We start from the raw sequence: 18,299 nt of genomic DNA on the forward strand, positions 1-18,299 counted from the left end.
TATAATTTGATAAATCCTTCACCCCAGCAGTGATCCCTAACCGTGTGGACTTACTGTAACCTTCGCTCTTTAGCTGTCTGTCTTCCTGCCTGACTCCCTGCCTGCCTGTCCACCCCCATCAGCCAGTGTACTGGTATGGGAAATCTGGGATAAACCTAGCCAGCTGTGCAGGGGACTCCCATCATACACTTATGCACACAGAGAACTAGCTCTATTTAGTCAGGCACATATACATGACATACAGTGTCATGTACAATATAGCTAGCTTGCACATTAAGTTTATTGGAAGTTGGAAGTTGTGGGAATGTACATTTTTGGTTTCCCATTGATTCTGGGAACAAAGCCATACGTTTCCTGACCGGTAAAGCTGAGAACATTCAGTCTATTCTGGGAACATACATTTTTACATTACAGGGAGGTTGAGAACATTTGACTATTGTTACCTGAAAGTTGTATTAATTAATTTGCTTAGGCATTAATCATGCAAACACATTTATTGTTTATTGTGGCACGGCATCAGTGAGATTTGAGCTTATGATCTTCTGTTCTCTACCCATGGAATTAGTCCACTGCGCCACCAGGATGGAGCTAGCATGCCATGTTATTTTTTATTTTTTTAAACTCAAAGCTGTTCATTTTAGTCTATTCAAACAGACCCCATTTCAAAGGAAACATGCACTCATTAAGATCAGATGTGGCCAATTAGTGGGTGCGGCCAACACACCTGAAAATACTTAATAAGACAGAGGATAGAGAGAGTTTTGTAGAGGCTGAGAATAGAATGTTCATATTTTTTAAATAATATTTTTGAACGTCACTAGCATTTTCTTGCGGTTTTTATGGAATGTTTTCCTAATGTTCTGAGAACATAGCTTTAAGTAGAACCATGAGGAAACCTGCAGAAAATGTTATGCTAAAGTACAAAAAGTCCCACTAAAAAACATTGTTTCTTAGCGTTCTTGGAACAATTTGAGAACGTTACTTTAAATAGAACCCTGAGGAAACCTGCAGGAAACGTTAGACTGACATTCTCACCTAAGAAACACACGGTTCTTAGAACATTATGTGCTAGCTGGGTATCCTGCACCATTCCCAGAACATTATGGGAAGGTTGTATGCAAAATAACCATAGGACAACCATGCTCTCGCCAAGCTCTAAGAAACATATGGTTCTCCGAATGTTATGTGATAGCTGGGGAGTCACGTAAACACACACACAAGCAACACTTAACCATGCATGAGAGCACAAGCAGTTCTGGACAACTGTGTGATCACACTCTCCGTAGCTGATGTGAGTATGTATTTTAAACAGGTTAACATTCACAAGATCGCAGGGCCAGATGTATTGAAGCAAGTGTCTTCTCTGATATTACAAACTTTGCCTGTCCCAGTCTGTTATACCCACATGTTTCAAGCAAACCACCATCGTCCCTGTGCTCAAGAAAGCCAAGTTACAAATGCCTCTCCCTAATGTCAATATGCCTAGTAATTCTTGTCTTATTTCACTGTAAAGCCTCCAGCCCTGCTCAATATGCCTTAGCTCGCCCTTATACCCCCCCACCCACACACATGCTGTGACCACACCTGGTATAAATGGTGTCTCTAGAGACAAAACCTCTCTCATCGTCATTCAATGCCTAGGTTTACCTCCATTGTACTCACATCCTACCATCCTACTTGTCTGTATATTATGCCTTGAATCTATTCTTCCGCGCCCAGAAACCTGCTCCTTTTACTCTCTGTTCTGAACATGCTAGACGGACAGTTCTTATAGCCTTTAGCCGTACTCTTATCCTACTCCGCCTCGGTTCCTCTGGTGATGTAGAGGTTAACCCAGGCCCTGCAGCACCCAGCATCACTCCCATTCCCCAGGCGCTCTCATTGGTTGACTTCTGCAACCGTAAAAGCATTGGTTTCATGCATGTTAACATTAGAAGCCTCCTCCCTAAGTTTATTTTATTCACTGCTTTAGCACACTCCACCAACCCGGATGTCCTAGCCATGTCTGAATCCTGGCTAAGAAGGCAGCCAAAAAGTCCTGAAATTTCTATTCCTAACTATAACATTTTCTGACAAGATAGAACTGCCAAAGGGGGCAGAGTTGCAATCTACTGCAGAGATAGACCTGGATAGTATGACAGAACTATGCAGGCTGTGCCCAAACAATTCAAGCTTCTACTTTTAAAATCCACCTTTCCAGAAAAACAAGTATCTCACCGTTGCCGCTTGCTATAGACCCCCCTCAGCCCCCACTTGTGCTCTGGACACCATATGTGAATTGATCGCTCCCCATCTATCTTCAGTGTTAGGTGACCTAAACTGGGACATGCTTAACACCCCGTCTTCCTACAATCTAAGCTAGATGCCCTCAATCTCACACAAATTATCAAGGAACCTACCAGGTACAACCCTAAATCCGTAACCACGGGCACCCTCTTTGATACCATCCTGACCAACTTGCCCTCTAAATACACCTCTGCTGTCTTCAACCAGGATCTCAGCTTCACTGCTTCATTGCCTGCGTGCGTAATGGGTCCGCGGTCAAACGACCACCCCTCATCACTGTCAAATGTTCCCTAAAACACTTCAGTGAGCAGACCTTTCTAATCAACCTGGCCCGGGTATCCTAGAAGTATATTGACCTCATCCCAACAGTAGAGGATGGCTGGTTGCTCTTCAAAAGTGCTTTCCTCTCCATCTTAAATAAGCATGCCTCAATCAAAAAATGTAGAACTAAGAACAGATATAGCCCTTGTTTCACCCCAGACTCTTCGATTATAATCACCGTATATATTCCCCCCCAAGCAGACACATCGATGGCTCTGAACAAACTTTCTTTGCAAACTGGAATCCATTTATCCGGAGGCTGCATTCATTGTAGCTGGGGATTTTAACAAGGCTAATCTGAAAACAAGACTCATGAAATTTTATCAGCATATCGATTGTGCAACCAGGGCTGGAAAAACCTTGGATCACTGCTATTCTAACTTCCGCGACGCATATAAGGCCCTGCCCCGCACTCCTTTCGGAAAAGCTGACCATGACTCCATTTTGTTGATCCCTGCCTACAGACAGAAACTAAAACAAGAAGCTTCCGCGCTGAGGTCTGTTCAACGCTGGTCCGACCAATCTGATTCCACACTCCAAGACTGCTTCCATCACGTGGACTGGGATATGTTTCGTATTGCGTCAGACAACAACATTGACGAATACGCTGATTCGGTGAGCGAGTTCATTAGAACGTGCGTTGAAGATGTCGTTCCCATAGCAACGATTAAACTGAAAGCCCGAACCACTGCTTTTAATCAGGGCAAGGTGACCGGAAACATGACCGAATACAAACAGTGTAACTATTCCCTCAAACAAGCCAAGCATCAGTATAAAGACAAAGTAGAATCTCAATTAAACGGCTCAGAAACAAGAGGTATGTGGCAGGGTCTACAGTCAATCACGGATTACAAAAAGAAAACCAGCCCAGTCACGGACCAGGATGTCTTGCTCCCAGGCAGACTAAATAACTGTTTTGCCCGCTTTGAGGACAAATACAGTGCCAATGACACGGCCCGCAACTAAAACATGCGGACTCTCCTTCACTGCAGCCGACGTGAAGAAAACATTTAAACGTGTCAACCCTCGCAAGGCTGCAGGCCCAGACGGCATCCCTAGCCGCGCCCTCACATCATACGCAGACCAGCTGGCTGGTGTGTTTACGGACATATTCAATCAATCCCTATCCCAGTCTGTTGTTCCCACATGCTTCAAGAGGGCCACCATTGTTCCTGTTCCCAAGAAAGCTAAGGTAACTGAGCTAAACGACTACTGCCCCGTAGCACTCACTTCCGTCATCATGAAGTGCTTTGAGAGACTAGTCAAGGACCATATCACCTCCACCCTACCTGACACCATAGACCCACTCCAATTTGCTTACCGCCCAAATAGGTCCACAGACGATGCAATCTCAACCACACTGCACACTGCCCTATCTGGACAAGAGGAATACCTATGTGAGAATGCTGTTCATCGACTACAGCTCGGCATTTAACACCATAGGCCCTCCAAGCTCGTCATCAAGCTCGAGACCCTGGGTCTCGACCCCACCCTGTGCAACTGGGTACTGGACTTCCTGACGGGCCGCCCCCAGGTGGTGAGGGTAGGCAACAACATTTCCACCTCACTGATCCTCAACACTGGGGCCCCACAAGGGTGCGTTCTGAGCCCTCTCCTGTACTCCCTGTTAACCCACGACTGCGTGGCCACGCACGCTTCCAACTCAATCATCAAGTTTGTGGACGACACAACAGTGGTAGGCTTGATTACCAACAACGACGAGACGGCCTACAGGGAGGAGGTGAGGGCCCTCGGAGTGTGGTGTCAGTGAAATAACCTCACACTCAACTTCAACAAAACTAAGGAGATGATTGTGGACTTCAGGAAACTGCAGAGGGAACACCCCTCTATCCACATTGATGGAACAGTAGTGGATAGGGTAGTAAGTTTTAAGTTCCTCGGCGTACACATCACAGACAAACTGAATTGGTCCACCCACACAGACAGCATCGTGAAGAAGGCGCAGCAGCGCCTCTTCAACCTCAGGAGGCTGAAGAAATTCGGCTTGTCACCAAAAGCACTCACAAACTTCTACAGATGCACAATCGAGAGCATCCTGTCAGGCTGTATCACCGCCTGGTACGGCAACTGCTCCGCCCACAACCGTAAGGCTCTCCAGAGGGTAGTGAGGTCTGCACAACGCATCACCGGGGGGCAAACTACCTGCCCTCCAGGACACCTACATCACCCGATGTCACAGGAAGGCCATAAAGATCATCAAGGACAACAACCACCCGAGCCACTGCCTGTTCACCCCGCTATCATCCAGAAGGCGAGGTCAGTACAGGTGCATCACAGCTGGGACCGAGAGACTGAAAAACAGCTTCTATCTCAAGGCCATCAGACTGTTAAACTAACATTGAGTGGCTGCTGCCAACACACTAACTCCAGCCACTTTAATAATGGGAATTGATGGGAAATGATGTAAAATATATCACTAGCCACTTTAAACAATGCTCCCTAATATAATGTTTACATACCCTACATTATTAATCTCATATGCATTTGTATATACTGTACTCTATATCATCTACTGCATCTTTATGTAATACATGTATCACTAGCCACTTTAACTATGCCACTTTGTTTACATACTCATCTCATATGTATATACTGCACTCAATACCATCTACTGTATCTTGCCTATGCCGCTCTGTACCATCACTCACTCATATATCTTTATGTACATATTCTTATCGCCTTACACTTGTGTCTATAAGGTAGTAGTTTTGGAATTGTTCGCTAGATTACTTGTTGGTTATTACTGCATTGTCGGAACTAGAAGCACAAGCATTTTGCTACACTCGCATTAACGTCTGCTAACCATGTGTATATGACAAATAAAATTTGATTTGACTTGACTGCCCTTCACCAGCACAAAAACATCCTGTGGCGTTCTGCATTAGCATCGAATAGCCCCAGCGACATGCAACTTTTCAGAGAAGTCAGGAACCAATGTACACAGTCAGTTAGGAAAGCTAAGGCTAGCTTTTTCAAACAGAAATTTGCTTCCTGTAGCACTAATTCCCCAAAAATTAGGGACACTGTAAAGTCCATGGAGAATAAGTGCACCTCCTCCCAGCTGCCCACTGCACTGAGGCTAGGAAGCACTGTCACCACCAATAAATCTACAATAATCGATAATTCCAATAAACATCTTTCCACGGCTGGCCACGCTTCCACCTGGCTACCCCTACCCTGGCCAACATCTCAGCACCCCCTGCAGCAACTTCTCCAACGCCCCCCCCCCCCACCCCACACACTTCTCCTTCGCCCAAAACCAGACAACTGATGTTCTGAAAGAACTACAAAATCTGGATCCCTACAAATCTGCTGGGCTAGACAATCTGGACCCTCTCTTTCTAAAATTATCCAGCAAAATTGTTGCAACCCCTATTACTAGCCTATTCAACCTCTCTTTCGAAAAAGGCAAGTTAATAAACAGATCACCGACCATTTCGAATCTCACTGAACCTTCTCCACTATGCAATCTGGTTACCGAGCTGGTCATGGGTGAACATCAGCCACGCTCAAGGTCCTAAACGACATCATAACGACATCGATAAAAGACAGTACTGTGCAGCCGTCTTCATCAACCTGGCTAAGGCTTTCAACTCTGTCAATCACTGCATACTTATCGGCAGACTCAATAGCCTTGGCTTCTCAAATAACTGCTTTGCCTGGTTCACCAACTACTTCTCAGATAAAGTTCAGTGTGTCAAATCGGAGGGCCTGTTGTCCGGACCTCTGGCAGTCTCTATGGGGGTGCCACAGGGTTCAATTCTTGGGCCGACTCTTTTCTCTGTATATATCAATGTCGCTCTTGCTGCTGGTGATTCTCTGATCCACCTCTACGCAGACGACACCATTCTGTATACATCTGGCCCTTCTTTCACTGTGCTAACAAACCTCCAAACGAGCTTCAATGCTATACAACACTCCTTCCGTAACCTCCAACTCCTTTTAAAATGCTAGTAAAACTAAATGCATGCTCTTCAACCGATTGTTGCCCGCACCCTCCCGCAAGACTAGCATCACTACTCTGGATGGTTCTAATCTAGAATATGAGGACAACTACAAATACCTAGGTGTCTGGTTAGACTGTAAACTCTCCTTCCAGACTCACATTAAGCATCTCCAAACCAAAATTAAATCTAGAATTGGTTTCCTATTTCGCAACAAAGCCTCCTTCACTCATGCTGCCAAACATAACCTCGTAAAACTGACTATCCTACCGATCCTTGACTTCGGCGATGTCATTTACAAAATAGCCCCCAACACTCTACTCAGCAAACTGGATGTAGTCTATCACAGTGCCATCCGTTTTATGAGCAAATCCCCATATACTACCCACCACTGCGACCTCTATGCTCTCATTGGCTGGCCCTCCCTTCATATTTGTCACCAAACCCACTGGCTCCAGGTCATCTTTAAGTCTTTGCTTGGTAAAGCCCCGCCTTATCTCAGCTCACAGCAGGTATATTTCACTGGTCACCCCCAAAGCCAATTGTTCCTTTGGCCGCCTTTCCTTACAGTTCTCTGCTGCCAATGACTGGAACGAATTGCAAAAATGTAAAAAAAATTAAATCACTGAAGCTGGAGACTCATATCTCCCTCACCAACTTTAAGCATCAGCTGTCAGAGCAGCTCACAGATCATCGCCTCTATGGTCTATTTATTGCCTACTATCTCCCTACTACTATCTCCCTACTATACAGATACAAGTGAACCAGAGTCTAAAGAGAATGGTTTTACTAACAATTTTGGAATAACACATAGTATCATGGAGCCCATTTCCATAGAATAGATTTCCACTCAATGTTCCCATTAATACACCATAGACCTCTTTGTCTTTCGCTCCATTTCCCAAGTCTTTGTAGTCGCTGGGCAAAATCACATTAGCTGTCTCTCTTTATGATCCTGGATGTATTGATGTCATCGTTAACGATGACGAGAGTTAAATCGGGCACACTGAGGTTTATGGGATGTGAGTAGAGCGAGCAGATTGGGCATCAGTAGGCGATGGAAGAGGGCCAGGGAGACTGGCATTGCATAAGAACAATGCATGCTGTGCCAACCTGTCACTCAGTTCTATTCATATATACCCACATAGAGCATACTGTAGACAAAATGAACACACAGCATAAACACACTAACATCCACACAGACACATACAAAGGACTAAAACATACATCATTTGATTCACACAGACTAAGGAGCTGCATGTGGATACACTCCCACTAAAATACACATATTATGCATGCATGAACACACACACACACACACACACACACACACACACACACACACACACACACACACACACACACACACACACACACACACACACACACACACACACACACACACACACACACACACACACACACACACACACACACACACGCACGCACACGCACGCACGCACACACACACACACACACGCCCACGCCCACACACACACACTCCCCAGGTGGAGGCTGACAGCGTGTGTGTGTGTGTCAGAGAGAGCAAGAGAGAAACGGTTGAAGGGCTTGGAGATGAATTAAGATAGTGGAGATGAGAGAGAGATGACAGTATGGGGGTGACGGAGGGATGTAGCAAGCTGAATGAAAGAGCAATAGGAGACGAAAGAGAGAGCGACAGAGAGAGAAATTAGAAGAGACTGGGTAGAATAAATGAACAGAGAAAAAGATAGAAAGGGAAAGATGGGGAGAGAGGGAGAGAGAGAGAGAGAGAGAGAGAGAGAGAGAGAGAGAGAGAGAGAGAGAGAGAGAGAGAGAGAGAGAAAAAAAAAAACATATAGCCAGCAGCATGAAAATCCTACCAAGTGAAAGCATCACTCATAGGAGAATCCTTTTTGGTTCCAGATAGAACCCTTCTAGATAGCACCTTTTTTTCCTGAGAGACCTGCCGATGACAACCGTGACATGAGAGAGATACCAAGCCAACACACGAAGAACTTGGAAGCCTGCTCACACCTTCCTCACCCCTTCTCACTCCCACCTCCGCCTCCCCCACGTTCATCAAACAGGCCTGAAGGGTTAGGGACCTTTATATACACAGGGCCTCAGTTGGACCTTTCCGGACCCTTCTGTGAGCTGAATGACTGTGTGGGTGAGTGTTTGTCTTGAACATGCCCTTATAGCACCTCCTTGGCTACATACAGTATGTTGTCATGGAGATAGCAGAACACCACCCTAGACACTGTGACATCGCGCCCCGCTCACGCCGATAGAGGCAGAGTCTCATCAAGAAAACAAAGACACCTAAGAAGTTCTCCATTGATAATCTTAATGAGACTCATTATCAACATTGGTCACAATATTTCACATAGGCCCACTCTCAACACTGTCATCACCATTGAATGTGTCTCAATCAGTACTTTTACATGCATAGTAATAATTGTATATTAAACTGATTATGGCAGTAGGCAGATTAGGCAATAGTCGGGACAACTGAATGTATGTGTCTTAAAGTATACTGAACAAAAATATCAATCGGAACGTTCAACATTTTCAAAGATTTTACTGAGTAACGGTCATATGAAATAAATTAATTAGGCCCTCATCTATGGATATCACATGACTGGGCAGGTGTGCAGCCAGGGCTGGGCATAGGCCCACCCACTTGGGAGCCAGGCTCACCCACTGGAGAGCTCAGCCCAGCCAGTCAGAATGAGTTTTCCCCCACAAAATGCCTTTATTACAGACAGAAATACTTCTCAGCATCAACCCCCCCCCCCCCCTTTATTCATGAAACATGGGACCAACACTTTACATGTTGCGTTTATATTTTTGTTCAGTTTAGTTTTCACATACAAACTTCATATGTCCAAATAAAAAAAAGAAATGGTCGCTGTGGTAGAACGTTTATTTTGATTGGCGATGTTCCCACATTTATCCCATCAGTCCCATCAGGTAGTCTGGTTGCAGATGTATGCATGTAAACAGGATTATTAGGGAAATCATTCTTCTTCCAAAGCATGTAAACATTTAAATCAAACTATTACATTAATCTGACTTTCCACAGAAATTGCATTATTGTGTGCATGTAACAGCACTCAATGTAACCAGGGAATTTCACACACACACCACCTACAGTGCTACATTCCAATGGCATTCCGTACACTCGCATTAACATCTGCTAACCATGTGTATGTGATCAATATAATTTGATTTGATGGCATCCACTTATCCTGCAGTTGGATACATTGCATTGAGAATCTTTACACAGAGGTTCAGTACAGTAGAGGGACTAGTACAAGGGAGCATAGCGCTGCGTGTGTTCTGCCTGCGTTAAGCTTGAACGGTAGTGAGAAAAATGCTCTACGACTCATATGTTATACAGAACCCATCAGCTCTCCACTGTTACGCCCTTTCGCCGTGGTGATGATGATGTAATCCCTCACGGTTGTGATCTGAAGATGTGGATGGCAACGCAGCGCAGCGTTACGTAAGAGAGAACATACTACCCCCTGCCCCCTCCCTACTTTCCTGTGCGTTGCAGGGAGAATAGGAGGTGTATGCCCGGCTAAGTCAGTGTGCCATCATAGAGAGAAAGAGAAGAAGAGGGGGAGGGAGAGGCGGAGGTGAACTGACCGAGCGGCAAATGGTGGCAGAGAGTGAGTGGAAGAGGAGGGAATAGGAAAGGCCAAAGGGGAGAGAGAGAGAGAGAATTACTAACTATCCTGTATTTTACAAAAGGGTCAGAGAGGAGTCCCTGTACTGAGGCACCACAGGTCCAGATAGTAGGGATATAGCCTATAATAATTTAAACTCTCTCACAGCCTCTACTATATTGGAGTACAATGAAACCCAACTGAAACTCCAAGGGGTTTGGCAGAAACACAGGGAGGGATGCCAATTGGGTGTTCGAAATCACAGCCAATGTGTGTGGTTGAGTTTGTCTTCAGCCTGAAAGGTGGGCGTGACAGATGTCAGCAGATATGATTTATAGACTCCATTGCAAGGGGCTGGGATGTCAGGTCACATCTTTGATCGGATTACATTAGAAATTGTGACGGATGCCTCAACTGAGGTGTTAGGCCTACAAGAACGCTTTGGTTGGATACCTCGAGGCTGTCTGGTTGCCTGAATCTACAGCTGTTACTGTGCAACTGATGTTGTTGGATCCCCAATGGAGGCGAGGCACTTGAAACATACAAGACATGGCAGAGCTTCAACTGCTTGCCCTTGTCCCTATAAATCTCTTCCATTTTAGAGATGCTGAGGATTATGGTGGAATGTCAACAGTTGTAGAATATATTCCAGTTGTAGATCGTGAAAAGATTGCCAGCCACACAGCCCCTTCCCTCACTGTGAATGCCATCCACAGCCATACCCCTAACCAAACCATAGGATATCATGTTACATGACTTTTGTAGAGATAAGCTACATATCCTGTAGAACGTTAGTTCTGCAAGTGTCATGCAAGATGATTCACCACAGGAGAACTTCATAAGGAGATGTTATACAATGTTGGGGAAGCTACTCTGAAAATACAATTTACCAAGCTACCAACTACTTCAAACTGAAGTTAAATGACACTAAAGCTACCCTTTAAGAAAAACATAGTTGACTTAACTAAAGTTACGTTGAAATTGTAGTTCACTACCTCCAAACTACTTTTTGATCAATTATAATATCTAAATCTGAAATGTCATAGACTAGAAGATGCAAAAACAGACCACTGAGGAGTCAGATGTTAACATCATGTGTGATGTGGCCTATTACACACAAAAACCCTTTTAAGTGAGAATTAGGCAGGTCTGATGCTGAAACAGCAAGGATGCTATAGCCTACTTCACCCATATTTCCATTTAGCAAAAACAGTAGTGTGTAGTTCCAGTAGTTAGCTACACTGCTATATACATGGCAAAACAGTAATTAACTACTGAAAACACTGTCAAGATCTGAATTTAGTTCAACTACCACCAAGCTGCTGCAAAATCTATATGTATAGTTCATTACTCCCAAACACGGATTTAGTTAGTGTTAGTAATTATGGTTAGGTCAATGTAGGCTTTTTGTTGGCTATGGAAAGCCCTATGACATACAGTATGTAGCATTTATGCCTACTGAATGTAAATCTCTATGTAAAACATATTCAAACGTAACCACATCTGAACAACGCATTGAATGGATGGGGGATGGAGTGAAAGCCTTGGTGTATGTTGTACACTCTTAGAAAAAAAAGGTGCCATCTAGAACCTAAACGTGTTCTTCGGCTGTCCCCATAAGAGAACCCTTTGAAGCACCCTTGTTGGTTCCAGGTATAACCCTTTTGGTTAATTGGTTCCAAATAAGTCCATTTCTACGTGGAACCAAAAATGGTTTTACCTGGAACCTAAAAGGGTCCTCCTATGGGGACACCCTAAGAACGCTTTTGGAACACTTTTTCCCCTGAAGAGTGTAGGGTTAAATGTCTAGAAACAGAAGGGTGGATGGATGGGGTGGCGGGGTAAAGGAGCAGCCCTGAGGACACAGCTTTAGCTGCTACATAACACTGCCCCCTAAGAACTGATTTAGGATCAGATTTGTGCATTCAACTCCTGACCTCAGCCACAGGGAGGTAATATAACCAGCTGCTATTAGATTTAGTAGGCTGTAGCACCAAGGGATAGCCTGTATAAAACACATTGATTGAAATAGTGATTGTAAAATAGTGTAGCCTAATTGAGGTGATGAATTCAGCCTGTTATCTGATTACCGAGAGGTAATGACTGGGCAAGGGTGTTATTTTGCCCCAGTAGCCTACATCAAAAACAAATGTAGTCCCTATGTACATTCCTATACATTGGGCAAATTGAGTCGGCCCCACCCCCTGCTTTGTAGCTGGACAAAGGCAACGACAACCCAACATATATCGGAAACAATATTATGTCTTGCCTAAAGGCTACCATTTATAATTTGTCATTCCATGAACAATGGTGGGCAAAAGCTGCTGTTTTTACGAGTGTTATCATGCGAAACGAGAGGACCGAGCTCGCATGTGTCAAGTGGATCGGGACCCCAGTTTATGTGTCGCTGATCCCTTGTTCACAGAGTGATGAGTTTTATTTGTATTTTTTTATCAACATCACACACGGGTCGTCAACACACGGGCGCCCTGCGCTGCATCCATCCTCTTATACTCGAACAAAAGACTCAAATCCGAATTTCTCTATTCCATAAACCAAAGATGACAATGACAGTCACATTGAGGACCACGTCTATGGCAAAATCCCTTTGTGAAACGGTTATTTCGCAATGATGACAGCAGTGGTCCATGCACCTGCCCATTAGCCCACACCAATACGCTCACCTGAGACAAAAAAAAATACAAAAGGAGACAACCCCACCTTTTGATGGGCCACCCGACTCATTTATAATTTTCACATTATTGAAAAGCAGGGTAATGGTGATTCTACATGGCTGCAGCAAAGCAAAGCAAATTGGCATTAACTCTGCTCCATAAAACCGAGCGCGCGCCTTCCGCCCTCCCCTCTATCTTGGTCGCGCAAAACATGTCCACATAAAAACCAAAGTCGATGGGACACAAAAAAACATGAATGTTAATTTAATATTCTTTGTCATTTGCAAAAGGCTCTTAATTAACAAAACAGATGCCCCACGGTGCCGGAGGAGAAAACAGCGCTTTTGTGTCACGTGAAGCGAAGCCATTGCAAGTAGGTTAAATCGCGCAGTAGTCTAACAGTGCGGTTGAAACGCGCAAAAAAATGCTACGTATCCCAACTACGACCATTCCGTACCTTTGCTTTCTTCCCTCTCCTCTTGGTTTTCCTCTGTGGTAGACTCCATGACTGGCTTCGTCCCATCCATTTTGGAATGTTTTCCTTTGAATACTTTTTCTCCCTGTCTTTTGGATTCTGACTTTGCTCTCTCTTTCTCTCTCCCTCCCTCCCTCCCTCTCTCCCTTGCGAGCTTAGCTCCTCTGTATATACTAGGCTACAATCCCATTTCAAGATTCAAAGGTCTTGTCCGATTTTGCACAGATTAGCGGTCCCTAAACGATGCCAGCGAACGCTTTGGCTGTATGTCACTTGCAATCCCAATTCGGCGATGGATAAAAACGTTGATCACGGTAGATTTTTGAGCGCCCACCCTATTTTATAGTATAGAATGAACTCAACCACATGACCCATCCCTGCCTCCAGGCACATTGCATCCCTACACTTGTGGAAAAACGGTTCCAACAGGGTTCTTTAGCTGTCCCCATATGATAAATCGTTTTTTTTTTTTTCAGGTAGAACCCTCTTTGGTTCCAGGTATAAACCTTTGGGTTCCATGTAGACCCCTCTGTAAATGGAATCCAAAAGGGTTCTACCTGCAACCAAAAATGGTTATTCAAAGGGTTTTCCGGACAGCCGAAGAACCCTTCAAGGTTCTATATAGCACATTTGTTTCTAAGAGTGTACAGCTATATCACACAGGTGAGAGAAAGAAAACAAGAGAAAGAGAGAGAAAACAAGAGAAAGAGAGAGAAAAAAGGAGAGATATACAGATAGTGAGGTGGTCACCCCCCTTAAATTGGGGTTATAGGTTACTGCACCGCAGGCTGTATATGTTAGCACACACATGCACCAATGTGCAAACTCACAGTACTGACACACAAAAATGCACACGTCAACGCTCGCATATGCACTTGCACTAACGCACAAAACTATCACACAAAAACACACGCACACACACCGCCCACTCTCCATCTGGTGACTCGAGGGCTAGAAAGAAAGAGTGGGTGATTTACAGAGAGTAGAGAATAGGAGAGAGGGAGAAGAGGAGAGAGGGAAAAGAGGAGAGAGTTTGAAGGGGGAGATGCGGGAAAAGGGGAGAGGGTGAAGAGGGAGATGCTGGAGAAGAGGAGAGAGTGAGAAGAGGGAGATGAGGAGAGAGGGAGATGAGGAGAGAGGGAGAAGAGGAGAGAGGGAGAAGAGGAGAGAGGGAGAAGAGGAGAGAGGGAGATGTGGGAGAAGAGGAGAGAGTGAGAAGAGGGAGATGAGGAGAGAGGGAGAAGAGGGAGATGTGGAGTGAGGGAGATGTGGGAGAAGAGGAGAGAGGGAGAAGAGGAGAGAGGGAAAAGAGGAGGAGTTTGAAGGGGGAGATGCGGGAAAAGGGGAAGAGGGTGAAGAGGGAGATGCTGAGTGAGAGAGGGAGATGAGGAGAGAGGGAGATGTGGGAGAAGAGGGAAGAGTGAGAAGAGGGAGATGAGGAGAGAGGGAGATGAAGAGGAGAGAGGGAGGAGAGAGAGGGAGATGTGGGAGAAGAGGAGAGAGTGAGAAGAGGGAGATGAGGGAGAAGAGGAGATGTGGAAGGGAGATGTGGGAGAAGAGGAGAGAGGGAGATGTGGGAGAAGAGGAAAGAGTGAGAAGAGGGAGATGAGGAGAGAGGGAGATGAGGAGAGAGGGAGAAGAGGGAGATGAGGAGAGAGGGTGAAGAGGGAGATGCTGGAGAAGAGGAGAAAGGGAGATGTGGGAGAAGAAGAGAGTGAGAAGAGGGAGATGATGAGGAGAGGGAGATGAGGGAGAGGGAGATGAGGAAAGAGGGAGATAAGGGAGATGTGGGAGAAGAGGAGAAAGGGAGATGCGGGAGGAGAGGGAGAAGAGGAGAGGAGAGAGAGTTGTGGGAAAAGAAGTGAGAGGGAGAAGAGTGAGATGAGGGAGTTGAGGGAGATGAGGGAGAAGAGGAGAGGGGGAGAAGAGGAGAGGGGGAGAAGAGGGAGATGAGGGAGAAGAGAGTGAGAAGAGGGAGAGAAGAGCCCACTCTCCATCTGGTGACTAGAGGGCTAGAAAGAGAGAGTGGGTGATCTACAGAGAGTAGAGAATAGGAGAGAGGGAGAAGAGGGAGGTGAGGAGAGAGTGAGAAGAGGATAGAGGGAAAAGAGGAGAGAGTGAGAAGAGGGAGATGAGGAGAGAGGGAGAAGAGGGAGATGCTGGAGAAGAGGAGAAAGGGAGATGTGGGAGAAGAGGGAGATGAGGAGAGAGGGAGAAGAGGAGAGAGTGAGAAGAGGGAGATGCGGGAGGAGAGGTGAGGAGAGAGTGAGAAGAGGGAGTTGTGGGAAAAGAGGAGAGAGGGAGAAGAGTGAGATGAGGGAGAAGAGGAGAGGAGAGAGTGAGAAGAGGGAGTTGTGGGAAAAGAGGAGAGTGAGAAGAGGGAGAACAGGAGAGAGTGAGAAGAGGGAGATGCGGGAGAAGAGGAGAGAGGGAGAAGAGCAGAGAGTGAGAAGGGGGAGATGCGGGAAAAGGGGAGAGGTTGAAGAGGGAGATGCTGGAGAAGAGGAGAGAGTGAGAAGAGGGAGATGAGGAGAGAGGGAGATGAGGAGAGAGGGAGAAGAGGAGAGGGAGAAGAGGAGAGAGGGAGATGTGGGAGAAGAGGAGAGAGTGAGAAGAGGGAGATGAGGAGAGAGGGAGAAGAGGGAGATGTGGAGTGAGGGAGATGTGGGAGAAGAGGAGAGAGGGAGATGTGGGAGAAGAGGAAAGAGTGAGAAGAGGGAGATGAGGAGAGAGGGAGATGAGGAGAGAGGGAGAAGAGGGATATGAGGAGAGAGGGTGAAGAGGGAGATGCTGGAGAAGAGGAGAAAGGGAGATGTGGGAGAAGAAGAGAGTGAGAAGAGGGAGATGATGAGGAGAGGGAGATGAGGGGAGAGGGAGATGAGGAAAGAGGGAGATAAGGGAGATGTGGGAGAAGAGGAGAAAGGGAGATGCGGGAGGAGAGGGAGAAGAGGAGAGGAGAGAGAGTTGTGGGAAAAGAAGTGAGAGGGAGAAGAGTGAGATGAGGGAGTTGAGGGAGATGAGGGAGAAGAGGAGAGGGGGAGAAGAGGAGAGGGGGAGAAGAGGGAGATGAGGGAGAAGAGAGTGAGAAGAGGGAGAGAAGAGCCCACTCTCCATCTGGTGACTAGAGGGCTAGAAAGAGAGAGTGGGTGATCTACAGAGAGTAGAGAATAGGAGAGAGGGAGAAGAGGGAGGTGAGGAGAGAGTGAGAAGAGGAGAGAGGGAAAAGAGGAGAGAGTGAGAAGAGGGAGATGAGGAGAGAGGGAGAAGAGGGAGATGCTGGAGAAGAGGAGAAAGGGAGATGTGGGAGAAGAGGGAGATGAGGAGAGAGGGAGAAGAGGAGAGAGTGAGAAGAGGGAGATGCGGGAGGAGAGGTGAGGAGAGAGTGAGAAGAGGGAGTTGTGGGAAAAGAGGAGAGAGGGAGAAGAGTGAGATGAGGGAGAAGAGGAGAGGAGAGAGTGAGAAGAGGGAGTTGTGGGAAAAGAGGAGAGTGAGAAGAGGGAGAACAGGAGAGAGTGAGAAGAGGGAGATGCGGGAGAAGAGGAGAGAGGGAGAAGAGCAGAGAGTGAGAAGAGCAGAGAGGGAGAAGAGGAGAGAGGGAGATACTGAGAGAGAATATAATACAGAGTAGTCTAGGCTTTATTTGGTCTGTAGTTCTGGTGTATAGGCCTACAGTTTGGGGGATGGTTTCAGACTTCCCCATCCTAACAAAATATAAGATAATTCATGCTGGACAATAAAATTACAAAGAAAACTACATATTCATATTTAATTTGAATTCATTTTCTCTGTGTACTATTGTTCAGCTCGTTTTCTAATACACAGACATCCTCAAACAAAGGGACGCCATCTGCCCCGAATCCTCTTAAATAAGGTATTAATTCTGATGCACGTGGCCTAATGCAGCTCAAACGCTTGCTGTCTAGCTGGACAAAGCCTCGTGCTCTGTCTGTTGTAGCAGAGCCACACAACTGTCCAGGAAAGGGGCTTTCAGAGCACAAACAGGTGTTTTACAGAATGTCATCAGGAGTCAGACTCTGAGGGTCCAATATGTGGTGGAAAAATCTTCACATGGAGGCTCAGGCTGAGCTGAGCACTGGGCAGTGCAGTTCCAACACTATAGCTCCTGAAGGTTGAATATCGTCACACACACATGCACACATAGACACCCCCCCCCCCCCCCCCCACACACACACACACACCATCCAATGGTCATAGAGGGGGAGCAAACAGCAAACCTCCTGGGTGAACCTCAGGGTCCATTTCCCCCCACATCCAATAATCCCTTATGCTGGGTAACAGATTAAGCACTTGTCCAGAAGATGAGATACAGTGGGCCCTGGCACTCTCTCCTTCCGCACACATAAACACACACACACACACACACACACACACACACACACACACACACACACACACACACACACACACACACACACACACACACACACACACACACACACACACACACTACACACTCTTTGAGGTTCAGATCCAATCTGTTCCAATTTAGGAGATATAACAGGTCAAGCCAATACTGTATATCCTCTCTGGAAATCTCCTGCAGAGTTAGACATTGGGCTTTGGTCAAGTAGAGTAGATATCAGCCCCAATCATAGAATCCTTGACCATAGTGTCAAACCAAAAACAGCTGTTCTAGTTATTATATTTCTATGGTTAGTCTGTGGTTGGGAGGGTCATTGGGGAATGTAGGGATTTAATATCCCTGTATATTAATCCTCTGTAGCCATATGACTGCATCCTGTATACTGACTGAATTATCCACTAAGGACTAACAAATGCGGTCTAGACAGGCCAAGAACTAACTCTCTCTGTCGCTCTCTCTTTAGATCAGGCTACCCTGATCACTAGTCTTTGCTGACTCATTCTATGTCCCAGAAAATGCACTGAACCAAAGATGTCA

The 18,299-nt window shown here is 45.9% G+C and overlaps 1 protein-coding gene across 4 annotated transcripts in view; it reads right to left on the reverse strand.

The window, feature by feature from the left end:
* Positions 1-18,299, reverse strand: part of LOC124008096 (neuronal membrane glycoprotein M6-b-like) — a 39,430-nt gene that overhangs the window by 10,410 nt on the left and 10,721 nt on the right. For 2 of the 4 annotated variants that reach the window (XM_046319066.1, XM_046319067.1), the window contains exon 1: positions 13,361-13,516. The exons of the other annotated variants lie outside the window; for them this stretch is intronic. In XM_046319066.1, the coding sequence (XP_046175022.1) occupies positions 13,361-13,430 (70 nt within the window). In that variant the 5' untranslated portion in view covers positions 13,431-13,516. Of the gene's footprint in view, positions 1-13,360; positions 13,517-18,299 lie in introns of those variants that run through there. 4 annotated transcript variants of the gene reach the window in all.

This window comes from Oncorhynchus gorbuscha, linkage group LG21 (assembly GCF_021184085.1).
Source record: "Oncorhynchus gorbuscha isolate QuinsamMale2020 ecotype Even-year linkage group LG21, OgorEven_v1.0, whole genome shotgun sequence".
NCBI classification, from domain to species: Eukaryota; Metazoa; Chordata; class Actinopteri; order Salmoniformes; family Salmonidae; genus Oncorhynchus; species Oncorhynchus gorbuscha.